Raw genomic sequence first — 22219 nt, 5'->3', positions numbered from 1 at the left:
TCCCTGATGTGGGAGTTCCTCTCCAGACTGGAAAAGCTGCTTCCAACTCCAACATTTCAACAGGTAGGTTCAATTTGGGAAGAGAGAATTGTGGCAGTCTTGAATTTCTGATGTCTTTGTCTGGTAGTACTAACAGGAAGTTTGCCCCACTGAGTATTATGTTGTCATATTGCTAAGTGTACCATAAATTCTTGTTACTTGGTCAATTTAATTGGTTGCACATTTAAAACCACATCCCGTTCTCAGACTGCATCCTGGCTCAGACCTGCCCCCTCTATGCTGAAGGAGTGTGCACAGTCTGTGACTCAACCTCAGCCTTTGAAGATTCTCCTCCAACACCACAGATGCCATAGCCATTTGTTTGCTAATGGTAGGCTTTTGTGGCAAATAATCATAGTTGCATACCACCTGCTAGAGACTCACACGTCAACCACAGTTGAAAAGCTCCCACTAATCAATGACACTTGTTATACCGGCCGCAGACAACATGTGTCTGGAAGACTGATGGAGTGGTTTTGATCTGTAAGACATGCCTCTGTTAATGTTAGCAGTCAAACAATTACCACAATGGACAATTATGTTTTTGTTTTGAAAAGACCAATATTGGGCCTCCCGAGTGGTGCAGCGATCTAAGGCACTGCCTCACAGCGCTAGAGGCATCACTACAGACCCGGGTTCGATCCCAGGCTTTAGCACAACCAGCCGTGATCGGGAGTCACATAGGGCGGCGCACAATTGGCCCAGCATTGGCCCAGCTTCGTCCATGTTAGGTGACGGTTTGGCCGGGAGTGCTTTACTTGGCTTATCGTGCTCTAGCGACTCCTTGTGGCAGGCCGGGCACCTGCAGGCTGACCTCGGTCATCAGGTGAACAGTGTGTCCTCCGACACCTTGGTGTGGCTGACTTCCGAGTTAAGCGGGCGGGTGTTAAGAGGCACGGTTTGGTGGGTAATGTTTCGAGGGACGCATGACTCGACCTTCGCCTCCCGAGTCCATTGGGGAGTTGCAGCGAGGAGTGTTGGGGAATAATCAGAATTAGTTGGTAACATAGGTAAGATGTTTTATATTCATCATATGTTTGTATGTTACTTCTCATCAGAACGTTATTTTTGTATAATACTGTGGCGGGGTTGCAGTATCTGTTCTATGTCAAGACTAAGTTACTTGGGCCGGAGAGAGGGGAGAGGTCAAGTGTGTATCTCTTGGCTCCACAATGTCTGTGTGCCAGTCAGTGTGTCTCTGTGATCTTGTCAAGATAGGATGGATTTGATATATGGCTGTTGATATGGAGGATTTGTTTATGGTTCTGAGTTTGAGAAAAAAACATAGTTTAGGAGACAAACCTGAACGATAAATTATGCCTATGCTGTCTGGCTATGTGTGTCTCTGCTATAAAGGATCTCAGTTGCAATGTGTAAGGGACTCTCAGAGAATTCATTGATAGACACTGAATTGATCTGAGAGTCACAGGGTTGTGATAGAGCTCATATAATTAAAGATGGACTTTGATAACTAACTCTGACTTGTGTATGGTTTGCTCACGTGATTTGGTAAGAAGAGGAAATTTCCACGACAGGAGACAATTGGTCAGAAAAAGGGGGTAAAGATTAAAAATAATAAAAAGAAAAGACAAATATTTGATTGCGTATGTTTTCTTTTTCCTTTCAGGTCATTCATCTTGTGTCGATGATTACTTCCTCTCTTCTCTGTCTCACTCGCTCTCAGAGAGGGTGGAAATGGACATTGATGAAGCACACTCACATAGCCAGTCTGTAGCCATATGTGCACCCAGAAAAGAAAGCGACACTTTGATAGAGCAATATCATGCAGAGAAGGAGCTGGGGATGAGTTTGGACACGGTTAAGAAGGCAGTGGAAATGACTGATAGAAGGAACGAAGAATGGGGAGAGAAGAACTATGAGGAGAGACTGCAGCATCAGTTGGCTGATAATGTTTTAAAGGTAGAGATCATCGATAACAGCCGACAATGTCGGACGGACCTGGTCTCCGGAGGAGACAAAGGTGCTAATGTCCACATGGTCAACCAAACAAACAGATTATTCAGAAGTTTGAGCAAAGTTATAGAAACAAACACGTGTATAGCAACATTTTGGAGTGGTTAAACGTCAATAGCTGCAAAAGGACTTGGAAGCATATGTTCAAGCAAACCGATTCTTTGGAGCACAGTTATAGAAAAAAAAACATGTGTACAGCAACATTTCAAAGCAGCTGAAGGACCTTGGTTTTAAAAGGACTTTGAAGAAGTGTCAAATTACAATAGAGGACATGAAGAACAGCTACAGACAAACACTGAGGAACCCTAGCAGTAGTGGCATTCCTATTATGCCTGGTTCCAAGGACACTGTCAAGGTTGCAGATGGAGTCATGTCTTCAGATGAGGATGAAGGGCCTTCTGTGGATGTCGAGTCGGAGCATCTATATGAAGAAATGGTTTCTAGAAAAGGGAAACTCAAGACACTCACCAGGGAGCAAACGGTAGAAAGAAAGGGCCATGAGGTGTTTCACAGTCCTCAACGTCACAGTATGAATATTGGATGGAAAAAACACTGTTGCCAACAGGTGGTTGACGACGTGTGATTTAGTGCTGCTGACCCAACTTGATGACAATGTTCTGATGACGGGATGACAATGTTCTGATGACATTTCTCCAAAAAGTACAATCTTTGTCCCCATGTGCAGTTTCAAACCGTAGTCTGGCTTTTTTATGGCGGTTTTGGAGCAGTGTCTTCTTCCTTGCTGAGCGGCCTTTCAGGTTGTGCCGAAATAGGACTCGTTTTGCTGTCGATATAGATACTTTTGTACCCGTTTCCTCCAGCATCTTCACAAGGTCCTTTGCTGGTGTTCTGGGATTGATTTACACTTTTCGCACCAAAGTACGTTCATCTCTAGGAGACAGAACGCTTCTCCTTCCTGAGCGGTATGACGGCTGCATGGTCCCATGGTGTTTATACTTGCATACTATTGTTTGTACAGATGAACGTGGTACCTTCAGGCGTTTGGAAATTGCTCCCAAGGATAAACCAGACTTGTTGAGATCTACATTTTGTTTTCTGACGTCTTGGCAGGTTTCTTTTGATTTTCCCATGATGTCAAGCAAAGAGGCACTGAGTTTGAAGGTAGGCCTAGAAATACATCCACAGGTACACCTCCAATTGACTCAAATAATGTCAATTAGCTTATCAGAAGCTTCTAAAACCATGACATCATTTTCTGGAATTTTCCAAGCTGTTTAAAGAAACAGTCAACTTAGTGTATGTAAACTTCTGACCCACTGGAATTGTGATACAGTGAATTATAAGTGAAATAATCTGTCTGTAAACAATTGTTGGAAAAATGACTTGTGTCATGCACAAAGTAGATGTCCTAACCAACTTGCCAAAACTATAGTTTGTTGCCAAGAAATTTGTGGTGGTTGAAAAATGAGTTTTAATGACCTAAGTGTATGTAAACCTCCGACTTCAACTGTATCTCTTTGTAGTTTTCTCCGTTAATCTTTCGCATAAAACATAGAAATCAAATCAAATCAAATCAAATTTTATTTGTCACATACACATGGTTAGCAGATGTTAATGCGAGTGTAGCGAAATGCTTGTGCTTCTAGTTCCGACAATGCAGTAATAACAAGTAATCTAACTAACAATTCCAAAACTACTGTCTTGTACACAGTGTAAGGGGATAAAGAATATGTACATAAGGATATATGAATGAGTGATGGTACAGAGCAGCATAGGCAAGATACAGTAGATGGTATCGGGTACAGTATGTACAAATGAGATGAGTATGTAAACAAAGTGGCATAGTATAGTATAAAGTGGCTAGTGATACATGTATTACATAAGGATACCGTCGATGATATAGAGTACAGTATATACGTATGCATATGAGATGAATAATGTAGGGTAAGTAACATTTATATAAGGTAGCATTGTTTAAAGTGGCTAGTGATATATTTACATCATTTCCCATCAATTCCCATTATTAAAGTGGCTGGAGTTGAGTCAGTGTCAGTGTGTTGGCAGCAGCCACTCAGTGTTAGTGGTGGCTGTTTAACAGTCTGATGGCCTTGAGATAGAAGCTGTTTTTCAGTCTCTCGGTCCCAGCTTTGATGCACCTGTACTGACCTCGCCTTCTGGATGATAGCGGGGTGAACAGGCAGTGGCTCGGGTGGTTGATGTCCTTGATGATCTTTATGGCCTTCCTGTGACATCGGGTGGTGTAGGTGTCCTGGAGGGCAGGTAGTTTGCCCCCGGTGATGCGTTGTGCAGACCTCACTACCCTCTGGAGAGCCTTACGGTTGAGGGCGGTGCAGTTGCCATACCAGGCGGTGATACAGCCCGCCAGGATGCTCTCGATTGTGCATCTGTAGAAGTTTGTGAGTGCTTTTGGTGACAAGCCGAATTTCTTCAGCCTCCTGAGGTTGAAGAGGCGCTGCTGCGCCTTCTTCACGATGCGGTCTGTGTGAGTGGACCAATTCAGTTTGTCTGTGATGTGTATGCCGAGGAACTTAAAACTTGCTACCCTCTCCACTACTGTTCCATCGATGTGGATAGGGGGGTGTTCCCTCTGCTGTTTCCTGAAGTCCACAATCATCTCCTTAGTTTTAGAACCACAGTCCCTGCCGCTCGCAGTCCCTGCCACTGAAAAACATCCCCACAGCATGTTTCCTCCAGATGTGACGCTTGCCATTCAGGCCAAAGAGTTCAGCCTTGGTTTCATCAGACCAGAGAATCTTGTTTCTCATGGTCTGAGAGTCCTTTAGGTGAATGTTGGCAAACTCCAAGCGGGCTGTCGTGCCTTTTACTGAGGAGTGGCTTCTGGAAGGTTCTCCAATCTACACAGAGGAACGCTGGAACTCTGTCAGAGTGACCATCGGGTTCTTGGTCACCTCCCTGACCGAGGCCCTTCTCCCCCGATTGCTCAGTTTGGCCGTGCAACCAGCTCTAGGAAGAGTCTTCGTGGTTCCAAACTTCTCCCATTTAAGAATGATGAAGGCCACTGTGTTATTGGGGACCTTCAATGCTGCAGAAATGTTGTGGTACCCTTCCCCAGATCGGTGCCTCGACACAATCCTGTCTCGGAGCTCTACAGACAATTCCTTCGACCGCATGGCTTGGTTTTTTGCTCTGACATGCACTCTCAACTGTGGTACCATATATAGACAGGTGTGTGCCTTTCCAAATCATGTCCAATCAATTTAATTTACTACAGGTGGACTCCAATCAAGTTGTAGAAACACCTCAAGGATGATCAATGGAAACAGGATGCACCTGAGCTCAATTTCGAGTCTCATTGGAAAAGGTCTGAATACTTATGTAAATAAGGTATTTCTGTTTTACTTTTATTTTTACAACAATTTCTAAACCTGTTTTCGCGTTGTCATTACGGGGTATTGTGTGTAGTTTGATGAGGAGAAATAAATAATTGTGTCAATTTTACAATACAACTAACGTTACAAAATGTAGAAAAAGTCAAGGTCTGAATACTTTCCGAATGCACAATATACAACAATACAGCAGTTTGTTAATATCAAAAGTGTCACTATCTCAAAAAAATACAATATTGTATCGATATTAACCGGTTTTGTATCAGTACTGACCATTTCAGGTGTGGCAATTTCTGCGTATTTTCCACTTTTCCAAATCAATGGATGCACAATTCGAAAATCATATGATACAATCCAGAATATCCGAATGTGTATATAATTGAGAAATGATACACGTCCGGTTTTGACACTTCTTCACCACATTTAGATTTTCAGAGTTTAGCTCATTCTCAAGCAGAGGCACACATGATAAAGAATCTCAGCTCAGTGACCACAAGGTCAGTTGATCCTCTTAAAGGGGCAGTGCAGTCCAAAACGTGATTTTCCTGTGGTTCATATATACTGTATTTGTTTCTACAGTATGAGGTTGGAATAATACTGAACTTGTGAAAATTATAATGCCCTTTTAGTGTAAGAGCTGTTTTAAAAAGACTGCCTGAAATGTCTTGTTTTGCAAGGCAGCGGGTTTGGACTGCCTGGCGACATCACCAGGCGGTATAAGTTAACAGACCAACAAAGAGTTTGCCCACCTGCCAATAATAGCTATACATCAGATTACATGTCCCTCCCATTAGGCTCCAATTAAACACAAGAATGGAGCTATATACAGGGAGTACCAGTACCAGATCCATGTGCAGAGAGGTACGAGGTATTTGAGGTAGATATGTACATGAAGTCAGGGTAAAGTGACTAGGCATCAGGATAGATAATAATACAAGTAAAATAAAAACAGCAAATGATGAGTGTAATGTGAGGAAGTGTCAATGTAGTGTGTGTGTGAATATCAAGTAAAGTCTAGTAAGTGTGCATAGGATCAGTACAAGATAGTCAGTGCAAATAGTTTGTGTACCATTCATTGACTATATAGCAGTATGGCTATTTAGCAGTCTTATGGCTTGGGGTTAGAAGTTGTCTTGGAGCCTGTTGGTCCGGGGACCATAGCCACAGGGACCATAGCCACAGGAAGTAGTTTGGGGGTGCTGCAACTTTTTCCCCGCCTGCACTACAGATGGCTATCTCGGTCCGATTATACAGGACTAGTAAAGGCCCAGTGCACTACTGCAGCACCCCTACTTCCTGCGGCTATGTGCCGGAAGGTAGCAGAGTGAACGGTGTATGGCTTGGGTGGATTCTTCAGGCCTCCCTCTGACATATAGGTCCTGGATGTTAGGGAGCTCGGCCCCGGTGACACACCTCCGTGTCAAGGTTTTCAGAAGGCACTCCTTCAGAGAAGTTTTCAAAGTACATAATATACATAAAATGTGGAGCAGAAATGCTTCCCGGTAATGTGGAATTATGTCAGACATCACCTGTTCTACAGAATACATTTGCTATGATTGGATTGATACTATCTACTTGGTTGTTTTGCAGAGAAAAGGCCAACGGATGCTGTCCTTCGGCAAGTCCGTTTGTATTCCTTTCGTTCTATTTCCTAACATCTTTCGATATGGCAATATTCAGATACGCAGGACGACTTCAAAGAGGACCACCTGGAACTCGACCATTGCTTCTTGTAGATGACGTCATGTTTGGAAGTAGCCCACCACTTTGTTTAGGCGACCAAAGGTATTTAATGTAGCTACTACCACTGATATTAACCATGTGCTAATTTACTAGATTATGTATGCTACCATCAACAAAACTAGATCAACATTGTCGACAATGTCATTGGCAGACGATGTCGAATGGCCATGGTCGCCGGTGGAGACAAAGGCGCTGATCTCTGTATGGTCAGACGAACAGAATATTCTGAAAATGGAGCAAACGTGTAGAAACAAACATGTTTACAGGGAAATTTCGGAGCGGCTAAATGACCTTGGCGTCAAACGCACGTGGAAGCAGTGTCAAAATAAGATGAAGGCCTTGAAGTGGAGATACAGACAAACACGCAGAGACCCAAGCAGTAGTGACCGAACAACCTTTCCATTATTTTCCGAACTGGACGAATTTCTCGCCGCCATGCCTGATCTGACTGAGTCCAAGGAAACTGGCGACGAGGAAGATGGTAAGCAAAGGTTAAATGTGTAGTTTTCAGTGACACACCATCATCGCTAATTGCTTTCTTGAACTATGTATGGATTTAAATTACAAAAAAAATGGAGTAACATTATTTTATATTTCATCAAGATTTTCAAGAGTTTTGTTTTCCCCGGGTAAGTGTCTGAATTAGTGTGTGAGCGATGTCACAATTTAGGCCAGGATATGGGTGGGTATAATTTGTAGAACGTTCCAAAAACGTCTAAAGTACAAGGTTGCCAACAAACAACGCATACAAAGTAGCTTGATCAATTCACCTAGATAACTAGTTGCCGAACAGGCATCAACTCACCACGTAGTTTATTCTTAACGTTTGTCCAGAGTGAGGACAGAAAGGTTTAGGAATAAACGTGGCGAGTGAAAAACGTAATTCAATAGCCCACGCACTACCCGGAATCTTATTCTGCCGCTATACAACTTTGTATTTACTTAGTTTTTGGAACGTTCCACAAATTATACCCACCCTTGTCACTTGGTTAGAATGGAAATTCGTCCTCAGCCTTTCCCAACACCCCAGACACACACGTTAAAGGTTCAATACAGCCGTTTTTTTTAAATCGAAATATCAAAGTGCCTGGATTAGGACCTGTGCTGCTTCTTGTGTTAGGTAGAGTCATACTCAACCCATGTTGTAGAGCATGAACCTACAGGAGCGAATTACTGCTTTGATGTTTGCAGTGAACAACAGGGTGTTGTCCAGGTTCTTTGCACTCTGGGTGGGGGACACTGTGGAGTTGTCAACCGTGATGGAGAGGTCTTGAAGAGGGCAGGCCTTCCCCAGGAGGAAGAGCAGCTCCATCTAGTTGAGATTGAGGTGGGTGTCCGACTTCCAAGCTGAGATATCTTCCAGGCACTCTACGTGTTGCCACCTGGATGTTAGGAGGGGAGAGAAAAAACCTAGTGTCATCCACATAGCAATGAAAGGAGAGACCGTGTGACAATATGACTGAGCCAAGCGACTTGGTGTATAGAGAGAAGAGGAGAGGGCCTAGAACCAAGCCCATGTCACCTGATAGGAGCGGCCTGCCGTGTAGGATGCAATCAAAGAGCCTGAGACGCCCAGCCCTGGTGGGCCACAGTGTCAAAGGCAGAGGGTACATCTAGGAGGATGAGAACAGAGGAGAGCGAGTCAGCTTTGGCAGCGCTGAGAGCCTCTGTTACACAGAGAAGAGCTGTCTCCGGTTGAGTGACTCGTCTTGAAGTTTGACCGCTTCGGGTCGAGAAGATCGTTCTGAGAGAGAGATGGCGAGAGAGTTGGTCAGGGAAAGTATGCTCAAGTGTTTTGGAAGGAAAAGAAAGAAGGGATACCTGTCTGTAGTTTTTTAAGTCAGAGGAGCCGAGTGTTGGTTTCGTGAGGAGCGGATGTCGTGTCAACCTTTTCAAAGGGATTGACCATGTCGTCCGCAGAAGGGGGAGGGGGGGGGTGATGATTAAGGAAACAGGAGAAGGTGGAAAAGAGTATCCTAGGGTTAGAGGCAGAAGCTTGACATTTTGAAAATAGAAAGTGGCTTTAGCAATGGATACAGAGTAAGAGAAGCTAGAGAGGAGGGTGGGAAAGAATGACCGGTCCTCTGTAAGTTTAGTTTTCCTCCATTTTCACTCAGCTGCCAACCGCCCTGTTCTGTAAGCTTGCAATGAGTCACTCAGCCACAGAGGGGAGGGCCAAGCTGGCTGGGAGGAAGGGGGACAGTGTGAGCAGTGGAGGCTGGTGGGAGGAGCTGTAGGAGGATGGGCTCTTTCTTTTGGCTGGAATGGAATAAAAGGAACGGAGTCAAGCACGTGGTTTCCATATGTTTGATACCGTTCCATTTATTCCACTCCAGCCCTTACAACGAGCCCATCCCCCTATAGCTCTAACCACCAGTCTCCACTGAGTGCGAGTCATAGGATGCGGAAAGGGAGGGGAGTAGGGTGGAAGAGGCAGAATCAGGATACAGGAGGGAGAAGGATTTACCAGAAGGTAGATATGATAGGATAGAAGAGGATATAGTAGTGGGAGAGAGAGAGAGCGAAGATTGTGACAGTGCATTACCATCTGGGTATCTGGGGGTGGGTTTCAGTGAGATTAGTAGGCAAAAGTATTGCCTGCCTTGTGAGTGGGAAGGGACTGGGAAAGGGTGAGGTCAAAAGAGGCAAGGATGGGAAAGAGAGCATTGAAATAAATTAATTGAAGCCAGATGTTGGGAGGTTGAAGTCGCCGAGTACGAAGAGTGGTGAGCCATTGTCAAGAAATTAGTATATCATGGTGACCAAAATTCCATCCCACCAAAACAGGCTGACATTTCAGGTGTTATTTTCATACAGCTTTTACACGAAAGGGCATTATCATAATTTTCACATTGTCACAGTATTATTCCTACCTCATAGTGTGGAAATATACACTGAGGATCCAAAACATTAAGAACACTTGCTCATTCCATGACAGACTGACCAGGTGAAAGCTATGATCCCTAAATGATGTCACTTGTTTAATCCACTTTTCTTTTGGTTTAAGCCTTGTGACAATTGAGCCATGGATTGTGTATGTGGGCCATTCAGAGGGTGAATGGGCAAGACAAAAGATTGAAGTGCCTTTGAACGGGCGGGGTATAGTAGTAGGTGCCAGGGGCTTCGGTTTGTGTCAAGAACTGCAATGTTGCTGGGTTTTTCACACTCAACAGTTTCCCTTGTGTATCAAGAATGGTGCATCGATATTAGGAAGGTGTTCTTAATGTTTGATATACTGATATATACTGAACAAAAAAATAAACACAACATGAAACAATTTCATGAGATTTACTGTGTTGTTCCCCACAAATGTGCTTCATTACAGACAGCAATACTCGTCAGTTTTATCAGCTGTCCGTGGTAGAGGTCGACCGATTAATCGGGATGGCCGATTAATTAGGGCCAATTTCAAGTTTTCATAACAATTGGTAATCGGTATTTTTGGACACCGATTTGCCTATTTATTTATTATTATTATTATTTTTTTAATTACACCTTTATTTAACTAGGCAAGTCAATTAAGAACACATTCTTATTTTCAATAACGGCCTAGGAACGGTGCCTTGTTCAGGGGCAGAACGACAGATTTTTACCTTGTCAGCTCGGGGATTCGTTTTTGCAACCTTCCGGTTACTAGTCCAACTCTCTAACCACCTGCGTTACATTGCACTCCACGAGGAGCCTGCATGGCAGGCTGACTACCTGTTACGCGAGGGCAGCAAGAAGCAAAGGTAAGTTGCTAGCTAGCATTAAACATATATTTTAAAAAACAATCAATCTTAACATAATAACTAGTTAACTACACATGGTTGATGATATTACTAGTTTATCTAGCGTGTCCTGCATTGCATATAATCGATGCGGTGCCTGTTCATTTCTCATCGAATCAAAGCCTACTTCGACAAACGGGTGATGATTTAACAAGCGCATTAGTGAAAAAAGCACTGTCGTTGCACCAATGTATCTAACCATAAACATCAATGCCTTTCTTTAAAATCAATACACAAGTATATATCTTTAAACCTGCATATTTAGTTAGTATTGCCTGCTAACATGAATTTCTCATAACTAGGAAAATTGTCTCTTCTCTTGCGTTCAAGGAGTCAGGGTAGATGCAGCAGTTTGGGCCGCCTGGCTCATTGCGAACTGTGTGAAGTCCATTTATTCCTAACAAAGGCCGTAATTAATTTACCAGAATTGTACATAATTATGACATAACATTGAAGGTTGTACAATGTAAGAGCAATATTTAGACTTAAAATAAAACACTTATTCTTTCAGTGAAATACGGAATGGTTCCGTATTTCACTGAAAGAATAAGTGTTTTATTTTTGAAATTATAGTTTCTGGATTTGACCATGTTAATGGCCTAAGGCTCGCATTTCTGTGTGTTATTATGTTGTAATTACGTCTATGATTTGAAATTTGATAGAGCAGTCTGACTGAGCAGCAGTCATTCAAACAGCACTTTCGTGCATTTGCCAGCAGCTGCTGTTTATGACTTCAAGCCTATCAACTCCCGAGATTAGGCTGGTGTAACCGATGTGAAATGGCTAGCTAGTTAGCGGGGTGCGTGCTAATAGCATTTCAAACGTCACTCGCTCTGAGACTTGGAGTAGTTGTTTCCCTTGCTCTGCAAGGGTCGCGGCTTTTGTGGATCGATGGGTAACGATGCTTCGAGGGTGGCTGTTGTTGATGTGTTCCTGGTTCGAGCCCACGTAGGGGCAAGGAGAGGGACGGAAGATATACTGTTACACTGGCAATACTAAAGTGCCTATAAGAACATCCAATAGTCAAAGGTATATGAAATACAAATGGTATAGAGAGAAATATTCCTATAATCTCAACCTAAAACTTCTTACCTGGGAATATTGAAGACTCATGTTAAAAGGAACCACCAGCTTTCATATGTTCTCATGTTCTGAGCAAGGAACTTAAACGTTAGCTTTTTTACATGGCACATATTGCACTTTTACTTTCTTCTCCAACACTTTGTTTTTGCATTATTTAAACCAAATTGAACATGTTTCATTATTTATTTGAGGCTAAATTGATGCATAATATTAAGTTAAAATAAGTGTTCATTCAGTATTGTTGTAATTGTCATTATTGCAAATAAATAAATGTAAAAAAATAAATAAAAAATGGCCGATTAATCGGTATCAGCTTTTTTTGGTCCTCCAATAACCGGCAAAAATCATAATCGGTCGACTTCTAGTCCGTGGTTACACATTGTCTGCAGTTGTGAGGCCGGTTGGAAGTACTGTCAAATTCTCTAAAATTAAGTTGGAGGTGGCATATGGTAGAGAAATTAACATTCAATTATCTGGCAACAGCTCTGGTGGACCTTCCTGCAGTCAGCATGGCAATTGCATGTTCCCTCAACTTGAGACATCTGTGGCGTTGTGTGACACAACTGCACATTTTAGTGGCCTTATTGTGCCCAGCACAAGGTGCACCTGTGTAATGATCATAATGTTTAATCAGCTTCTTGATATGCCAAACCTATCAGGTGGATGGATTATCTTGGAAATGGAGAAATGCTCACTAACAGGGATGTAAACAAATTTGTGCACAATATTGGCGACAAGTAAGCTTTTTGTGAGGGATCTTTACTTTCAGCTCATGAAATATGAGACCAACACTTTACATGTTGCGTTTCATATTTTTTTTCAGTATATAAACATCGTTTTCGACTGCACTGGGCCTTGGCACAGGGTGCAGCGCCTCTGGATTGAGAGCAGTTGTCGGGGGGGGTCTAAGTGCCTTGCTCAAGAACACAACAGCAGGGCCCCGTTTTTCAGAACTAGTTTTAGAAATCGAATTGAATTAAATGTTAGAATGGGTTATTTCAACACAGAAAAATGTTATGCTGATTCTCAGAATAGGGATTCATATTTGGTAATCCAATCTGACCTTTTATTCAGGAATAAATGTTGTTTTTGCATTTTTCAAAACCCAAAGGCTGAGATTAGGATTGTTTTGATGCCGTTAATCTTGATCCCGCTGGAAGGGTGGCTACAGCATGGATTTAGAAAGTTGAATGGCACCACAAGCAAGATATTTTCAATTTAACGAAGGTTGGGAGGTTTGAAAAAAAACTTTTTCATCTGAAAACCAAAGCTTCATTATGTTAAATGTACTGCAGTATGGGTACAGTATGTGGTCAGTTGTTATATTGAGAAGTATCAAATAAAGGCATGTACTTACATGTAAGTGGAATGCAGGCTCTATTTAAACAAACAAAAAAATCTTAGTTACCTATATTCATGTAGGCTCAAGTCTGTTTCACTATGAAAGTGGAGAAGTAGTTAGGATATATAACCTGTCCAGTGGAAGGTAAATCTCTAGGCTACTGCCACCCACATTTAGCTAGCCAGCAACAAAACATCACCGGGATGTGTGAGATCTGCTCATCTGTACGCTGCAATTTCAAGAAGTGTGACCTGAAAGCGTTTCTTTCCTACCAGGTCGTCCTCTTCCTCTGTCGTCTCTGCGTCTTCTGGTTCCTCCATTGCGGCTGGTGTCCGCAGCTCTATGGCAAGTTGTTCAGCGCAGAGACACAATGGACTACGGGTTGGTGGAGGAGTTTGTGACCACTGTGTTGGAAATAACCCCTGATCTGATGAGTTACAGAGAGAAAGCCCAGCTCGTCATGGGCCTGCAAGCACAGGTGAGAAATTAAGAGGGGGGTGTGGTTGAGGTAGAAAATTGGGTGACCTGGTGTTGTCAAAATCCCCCTACAGAAATCAATGTTTGTTTCATCCTCTACAGTATTTATTATTTTACCAGGTAAGTTGACTGAGAACACGTTCTCATTTGCAGCAACGACCTGGGGAATAGTTAAAGTGGAGAGGAGGGGGATGAATGAGCCAATTGTAAACTATGGATTATTAGGTGACCATGATGGTTTAAGGGCCAGATTGGTAATTTAGCCAGGACACCGGGGTTAACACCCCTACTCTTACGATAAGTGCCACGGGATCTTTAATGACCTCAGAGAGTCAGGACACCCGTTTAACGTTCCATCCGAAAGACTGCACCCTACACAGGGCAGTGTCCCCAAACACTGCCCTGGGGGATTGGGATATTTTTTATTTTTTTAGACCAGAGGAAAGAGTGCCTCCTACTGGCCCTCCAACACCACTTCCAGCAGCATCTGGTCTCCCATCCAGGGACTGACCAGGACCAACCCTGATTAGCTTCAGAAGCAAGCCAGCAGTGGTATGCAGGGTAGTATGCTGCGTACTAAAGTAAGGGCCCTTACAACACTACCATATTTCTATGACTAAGTGAAGGTATGCCGTATAACTGATTTACAATGGGCTTTGCAGGAGACGAGGCAGGTTGCGCTAGTCCCACATGGCCAATCATATTAGCCGCACACTCTGATCATGCCGCCTGTTGTCAAGGTCTGGATGGATAGGCGCAGGAGAGCCTGTTCAACCTCTCTTTCATATCGTCTGAGATCCCCAAGGATTGGAAAGCTGCCGCAGTCATCCCCCTCTTCAAAGGGGGAGACACCCTGGACCCAAACTGTTACAGACCTATATCCATCCTGCCCTGCCTATCTAAGGTCTTCGAAAGCCAAGTCAACAAACAGGTCACTGACCATCTCAAATCCCACCGTACCTTCTCCGCTGTGCAATCTGGTTTCCGAGCCGGTCACGGGTGCACATCAGCCACACTCAAGGTACTAAACGATATCATAACCGCCATCGATAAAAGACAGTACTGTGCAGCCGTCTTCATTGACCTTGCCAAGGCTTTCGACTCTGTCAATCACCATATTCTTATCGGCAGACTCGGTAGCCTCGGTTTTTCGGATGACTGCCTTGCCTGGTTCACCAATTACTTTGCAGACAGAGTTCAGTGTGTCAAATCGGAGGGCATGCTGTCCGGTCCTCTGGCAGTCTCTATGGGGGTGCCACAGGGTTCAATTCTCGGGCCGACTCTTTTCTCTGTATACATCAATGATGTTGCTCTTGCTGCGGGCGATTCCCTGATCCACCTCTACGCAGACGACACCATTCTATATACTTTCGGCCCGTCATTGGACACTGTGCTATTTAACCTCCAAACAAGCTTCAATGCCATACAACACTCCTTCCGTGGCCTCCGACTGCTCTTAAACGCTAGTAAAACCAAATGCATGCTTTTCAACCGATCGCTGCCTGCACCCGCATGCCCGCCTAGCATCACCACCCAGGATGGTTCCGACCTAGAATATGTGGACGTCTATAAGTACCTAGGTGTCTGGCTAGACTGCAAACTCTCCTTCCAGACTCATATCATACATCTCCAATCGAAAATCAAATCAAGAGTCGGCTTTCTATTCCGCAACAAAGCCTCCTTCACTCACGCCGCCAAGCTTACCCTAGTAAAACTGACTATCCTACCGATCCTCGACTTCGGCGATGTCATCTACAAAATGGCTTCCAACACTCTACTCAACAAACTGGATGCAGTTTATCACAGTGCCATCCGTTTTGTCACTAAAGCACCTTATACCACCCACCACTGCGACTTGTATGCTCTAGTCGGCTGGCCCTCGCTACATATTCGTCGCCAGACCCACTGGCTCCAGGTCATCTACAAGTCCATGCTAGGTAAAGCTCCGCCTTATCTCAGCTCACTGGTCACGATGGCAACACCCATCCGTAGCACGCGCTCCAGCAGGTGTATCTCACTGATCATCCCTAAAGCCAACACCTCATTTGGCCGCCTTTCGTTCCAGTACTCTGCTGCCTGTGACTGGAACGAATTGCAAAAATCGCTGACTTTTATCTCCCTCACCAACTTCAAACATCAGCTATCTGAGCAGCTAACCGATCGCTGCAGCTGTACATAGTCTATTGGTAAATAGCCCACCCATTTTCACCTACCCCATCCCCATACTGTTTTTATTTATTTACTTTTCTGCTCTTTTGCACACCAATATCTCTACCTGTACATGACCATCTGATCATTTATCACTCCAGTGTTAATCTGCAAAATTGTAATTATTTGCCTACCTCATGCCTTTTGCACACATTGTATATAGACTCCCCCTTTGTTTTCTACTGTGTTATTGACTTGTTAATTGTTTACTCCATGTGTAACTCTGTGTTGTCTGCTCATACTGCTATGCTTTATCTTGGCCAGGTCGCAGTTGCAAATGAGAACTTGTTCTCAACTAGCCTACCTGGTTAAATAAAGGTGAAATAAAAAATAAATAAAATAAAAAAAATAACAACAACATTAATTGTTGCAAGACTAAACAGAAGCTTTCTATGCTGTATTGTATTGACGTTTTGATTTAGCTCGCACGCTAGGTGCCCCTGCTAGCCAAACAGCTGTGGTCTTCTCAATGAAAAGAAGCACCTTGTGGGCGTAGCCAATATGACAACAGGGTGACGTGGCTTCTCTTAATACAGGCTTCGGCTGTACTTTAGGATATACCACCGACTGTAATATTCCTACATCGTACTCACTGCCAGATTGGTTTGCGTCCAAAATGTTTCAGTGTTACTTGTTTGTTGACAGCTGGTTCTGGAGTTGTGTCGCTCTGATCATTCAGCCGACCCGGAGACCATCCAGCCACACCTGAGCAGGATGAGGACCTGCATCATCACTCATAGAGAAAAGGAGGTGAGTGCCAGTCTGTGATCAAGACTTGTAACTCTGCCGGCCAGGTTAATTGACCTACTGTGTTATGTATACTTTCTGTAGATAGATACAGAGGTGGAGGCATCAGAGTCAAACTTCTTGGAACTTGTACAAACTCTTCTAGATGACCCACTTGAGAGGGAACACTTCTTCCAGGTTGGTGTGAGAACAATATTTCTGCTAAACTGACATTGACATCTAGGAGGTAAACTGAACCGCAGTGTGTGTATGCACAATCTTGTCCTCATTCTGAATGGTGTGGCTGTTGAACAAGTTGAGGAGATTAAATTACTTGGCGTTACCTTAGATAGTAAACTGTCATGGTCAAAACATACAGATTCAACGGCTGTAAAGATGGGGAGAGGTCTGTCCATAATAAAGAGATGCTCTGCTTTTTTGACACCACACTTCAAAACGCAAGTCCTGCAGGCTCTAGTTTTGTCTTAACGTGATTATTGTCCAGTCATATGGTCAACTGCTGCAAAGAAAGACCTCGTTAAGCTGCAGCTGTCCCAGAACAGAGCAGTACGTCTTAGGTACGTCAGAGGGCTAATATAAATACTATTCATGCCAGTCTCTCTTGGCTAAGAGTTGAGGAGAGACTGACTGAATCACTTGTGTTGAACATTCATGTTAACATAATCAACAGCACTGACACGCACACAGTTCCCCCACCAGACATGTCACCAGGTGTCTTTTCACACTCCCCAAATCCAGAACAAATCAAATTCAGGAAAGCGGACCGTGTTATATAGAGCCGTTATTGCATGGAGCTCCCTTCCATCTCATATTGCTTAAATGAACAGCAAACCTGGTTAAAAAAAAAACCCAGCTAAAGCAACACCTCGCGGCGCAACGCCTCTCCCCTATTGGAACCTCGATAGTTTGTGTGTATGTATTGATATGTAGGCTACGTGTGCCGTTTTTTTTAGATGTATGTAGTTTTGTCCTTGAGCTGTTCTTGTCTATTAATGTTCTGTATTATGTCACGTTTCAACAGCTAATGAGGATCCTAATAAAATACTATACATGGTATTCCATTAAAATCCTCATCACTCCCACTACTCAGTACTGCCGGATCGCAACTTGTAGCTAATATTGAGTTGACGTTGTTAGGTTCTGAACAAACAGAGTTAAAAACTCAAACGGACAACTAGGAAAAAATCTCAAACCAAGTTTATTCACCCACTGGGTCATACAGCTGCGAAGACGAGGCATGATTACACAAGCACATGTATTTATAACCTTCTAATAGGCGGGGTCAACTCTTTGCACGTCTCGACAGCCAATACTTCTCTGTTGCTAGGCAGGACCTTAATTGGGTCCTCTCGCTGCCGGACGCTAGAACCTTCGTGTGCGTGGAAGAGAAGGTATGTGAGAGGACTGTAGTAGGAGGGTTGTTGTGGTGGGCCCCTCTGCCCCCCCCCGAGAGGTTTCCTATCACTTCATCAGTTGACTTGACAATCTTCGCTCCTCCTGCTGCTGGCCTGCCTTATCAGACTTAACTAATTGCCCTTTGCCTCCCTCCTTAGAAACAAGAAGTTCAATCAATAAGTTCTGGTATGGAAACATGAAGAAGTATATTTCAAGCTAGAATCCAACAACGTATAGCTACTAATGATGTCAATAGGATGCCTCACACTCAATTAACAATGCATTTCATCTGTTGCACACCACTCAGATGCACTTTAATGTGTCTTCTAGGAAGTTTTTCCAGAGGAATTTGGCCCCATGTATGACACGGCACTGCAGACTCTGATATGGGAGTTCCTCTCCAGGCTGGAGAAACTGCTCCCAACACCAACATTTCAACAGGTATGAGCAATTTGGGAAGAGCCGGCGGTGTCAGCCTTGGCTGATTTTTTTGAATTGATGTTGTCATATTGCTGAGTGTACCATACATTCTTGTTGTTATTTGGTCAATTGAATTTGTTGCACATTTTAAGACCACCTCCCGTTCTCAGACTGCATCCTGGCTCAGACCTGCCCCCTCTATGCTGAAGGAGTGTGCACAGTCTGTGACTCAACCTCAGCCTTTGAAGACTCTCCTCCAACACCACAGATGCCATGGCCATTTGTTCGCTAATGGTAGGCTTTTTTTTCCCCAGCTCTGTTTTCATAACAGTAGAAAATAAATGTTTTGTAACATTTTTAAATCATGTTTGTAACCACCTGCTCAGAGACGAACAGGCCTGCTACACTGGATGTGTAACATTTGCAGAGCGTGAGATGTTCCTGGTGTTTGAAAGGAAACCTGGGCGGAAGCAGCGTGGCTCTGCATTCATTTACGCTTAATATGTTCTTTTCAAGATATCGATTTGGTAAAGAGCTGAGGCATGGGGCCGGAAAGATTAAATCATTCATATTCCTAAACGGAGGACTGACCATCCGTGATACCAAAATAGTTTTAACCATGTTTTGAGGCTATACGGTGTTTTACAATTGCGTTTTTTACAAACAATCTTATATTTGCGGTTCTGATAGGGGTACGACAGTTGAACTAAGCTCATGAAGCATTTATAAGTTATATTCTTCAAGAATCAATGTAATGGATTCAAAGGTATAAAAAAAACATGTAGCAATCACAATAAGACATTTTATTGTTCTCTCTTTTCCACTATTTCAGCTCATTCATCTTGTGCTGATGATTTCATCCTCTCTTCACTGTCTCACAAGTTCTCAGAGAGGGTGGAAATGGACATCGATGAAGCACGCTCACATAGCCAGTCTGTAGCCACATGTGCACCCAGAAAAGAAAGGGACACTTTGATAGAGCAAGATCATGCAGAGAAGGAGCTGGGGAAGAGTTTGGACACGGTTAAGAAGGCAGTGGAAATGACGGATAGAAGGAACGAAGAATGGGGAGAGGAGAACTATGAGGAGAGACTGCAGTATCAGTTGGCTTATAATGTTTTACAGGTCGAGGTTGTCGATGGAGAAGACATGTCCTCAACATCATCGACGACAGCCGACAATGTCGGACAGACCTGGACCCCAAAGGAAACGGAAGCGCTGATCTCTGTATGGTCAAAGAAACCGATTCTTCAGGAGATGGAACGGAGTTACAGAGAAAAACATGTGTACGGTGACATTTCAGAGCAGATGAAGGAGCTTGGCGTCAAAAGGACGTGGAAGCAGTGTCAAACAAAGATAAAGGACATGAAGCACCGCTACAGACGAGCACTGAGGAACCCAAGCAGTAGTGGCCGAGCGACCTGTCCGTTCTTTTCTGAACTGCACACCTTTCTTGCCGCCACGCCTGATGCAACTGATACCCAGATGCCTGAGTCGAAGGAAGCGGTCAAGGTTTCGGATCCAGAAGTCATGTTCTGCGATCAGGATGAAGGGCCTTCTGTGGATGTCAAGTTAGAGAATCTACACGAGGAAATGGCTTCCGGAAAGGAGACGCACAAGACACTCATCGGAGTGAGAGCAGACGCGAGGAACGGGGGCGAGGCTTTTCACAGCCCTCAGAGTGACAGCAGGGTGAAAATCGGAGGAATATCCCACCGTTGCGATCAGATGGTCGAAGACACGTCAGACTTGGACCTTCAGCCCGTAGTGATGTTGACGCAACTTGATGAGACCCTTCTGATGACCGGTGAGTAAAACACTTAAAACAATATATTCATTTATGGACGTTTTACGTGTGTGGGAAAATGTCATTCCAAGATTCAAGTTAGGGGAGAGTGACTACCTTCTGTATCCTCCTCTCAACACCAGGTGGTGATCCTCGTCCTGCTTCCCATACCACGGGGCAGTCTTCGAAAAGAAGCAAGCGCGTCAAAATATGCTCCTTTTGTGGGAAGAGTTTTGTTGAAGCAAAGGATTTGACAACACACATGAGATCTCACACTGAGCAGAGCCCTCACCAGTGTGGTGAAGGCTTTGACCATCCGGACGACTTACAAAAACATTGGCAGAATGATTGTGAGGAGATGATGAAACAGGAGGTCAATGAACATCAGCATGGAAAGGACAGGATCTCGGGAGAGTCCAGTAATGCAAGTACTGATCCAAAAACATGCCATCTATGCCATGAGACCTTTGAATTTCAGTGTGTGTTGAAAAACCGTCTTATTGTGTTTCACAAAGGCAAAAGCCTTTATAAGTGTCCTGTGTGTATGAAGGGTTTTGGGTACCTCCGTGATTTGGAGAAAGACCAGAGTAAAAAAAGAGGTCGTCCTACAAGTGATGCCGTCAAAAAAAGGAAGGAGTTGGGGTCAAATGGAAATGTTGCCGGACTGAACTCGACCCCCAACAAGTGCCCTGACGTCTTCAAGTGCTCCTTTTGTGAAGAGATCTTTTCTCGGTGCATGGACCTGAAGAGCCACTACAGTCGTACTCATCAATTTACTGGGCCGTTCCCCTGCCCTTCTTGTCAGACGACTTTTGTTTCGTTAACTGAGCTGCGCTTACATCAGAGAAATGAGTCCACTCCTTACCAGTGCTCTTTGTGCCAGCGCTCATTCTTATCACTCGACAAGCTGACTGTTCATGAGAGAATTCACACAGGGGAAAAACCGTACCTCTGTGCTGAGTGTGGAAAAAGTTTCCGGGATGCAAAAACCCTGGAAGAACACTCTAAGATTCATGTTGAGGGAGAACTCCACACCTGCTCCCATTGTGGGAAAAGTTTCAAGCGAAAAGAACTATTGAAACAACACATGTTAAATCACAGAGATGCCGCTTTCATCTGCCCAGACTGTGGGAAGAAGTTTTTTCGGTTGGTATGGTTAAGAAGGCATATGTTAATCCACACTGGCGAGAGACCGTTCCTCTGTGATCTCTGCGGGAAAGGTTTCAAATCTACAGTCGAATTGAGATTGCACACCCGGACACACACTGGAGAACGGCCATTCAAGTGCCCCGAATGTGGAACAAGTTTTAAGCAGAAGTGTCATCTGCAGATACATCGGCGGACACACACAGGGGAGCGGCCGTATCCGTGCACCGTGTGCGATAAACGCTTTTATGTCAGCAAAGATAGAAAACGACATATGCTCATCCATACTGGAGAGAAGCCGTTCAAATGTCAAGTGTGTGGCATGGCGTTCAACCGTAAAGGGCATTTGAGGGTACACCAACAAACCAAGAGGTGTTCCTATAGGCACACAAGTCCCCTACGTAACACATCATTATAATAAGTGGTTTCCTGACTGACAGAACTAGACCTGTTCCTGTAAGCCACATTTTAAGATGTGCGTCCCGTCAAGTAATAATATGAAGTTAAGAAAAAGTGTTTTACAAAGTGACAACAGGAATATAAACCACGGAGTAGTAGCCTATGTTTGTTTTTTGTTACAATGATGGATTTTGTTAAAAAAAAAAACTTAAAAGGACGTTATGTATGTGACTTATTAAATAGTTTTTTAAAGGCATGGGCATAGCGTTTGGTTATTTTAGTTCTTTAGTTGGGTCATTCCTAGTCTGCGGTGCCTTTTGGACCTTCTAACTTTTGGGGGAAAAGTATCTTTAGATTTTTT

At 43.8% G+C, this 22219-nt stretch overlaps 1 protein-coding gene across 1 annotated transcript; it reads left to right on the top strand.

Annotated features, from left to right (window-relative positions):
• The first annotated feature begins 5333 nt into the window (after positions 1 to 5333).
• Positions 5334 to 22114, top strand: LOC110496198 (uncharacterized). The gene is made up of 8 exons (XM_021571958.3): positions 5334 to 7566; positions 13556 to 13758; positions 16611 to 16715; positions 16797 to 16889; positions 18438 to 18548; positions 18698 to 18821; positions 19360 to 20334; positions 20457 to 22114. The coding sequence occupies exons 1-8, from the start codon at positions 7182 to 7184 to the stop codon at positions 21875 to 21877; spliced, it is 3417 nt and encodes a 1138-aa protein (XP_021427633.3). The 5' UTR covers positions 5334 to 7181; the 3' UTR covers positions 21878 to 22114.
• The last annotated feature ends 105 nt before the right edge of the window (positions 22115 to 22219 follow it).

Source organism: Oncorhynchus mykiss, chromosome 18 (assembly GCF_057628025.1).
Source record: "Oncorhynchus mykiss isolate SJ-2025 chromosome 18, ASM5762802v1, whole genome shotgun sequence".
In the NCBI taxonomy this organism is placed as follows: Eukaryota; Metazoa; Chordata; class Actinopteri; order Salmoniformes; family Salmonidae; genus Oncorhynchus; species Oncorhynchus mykiss.
Note: the sequence above shows the minus strand (reverse complement) of the source record. Positions and strands in the feature narration are given on the sequence as shown.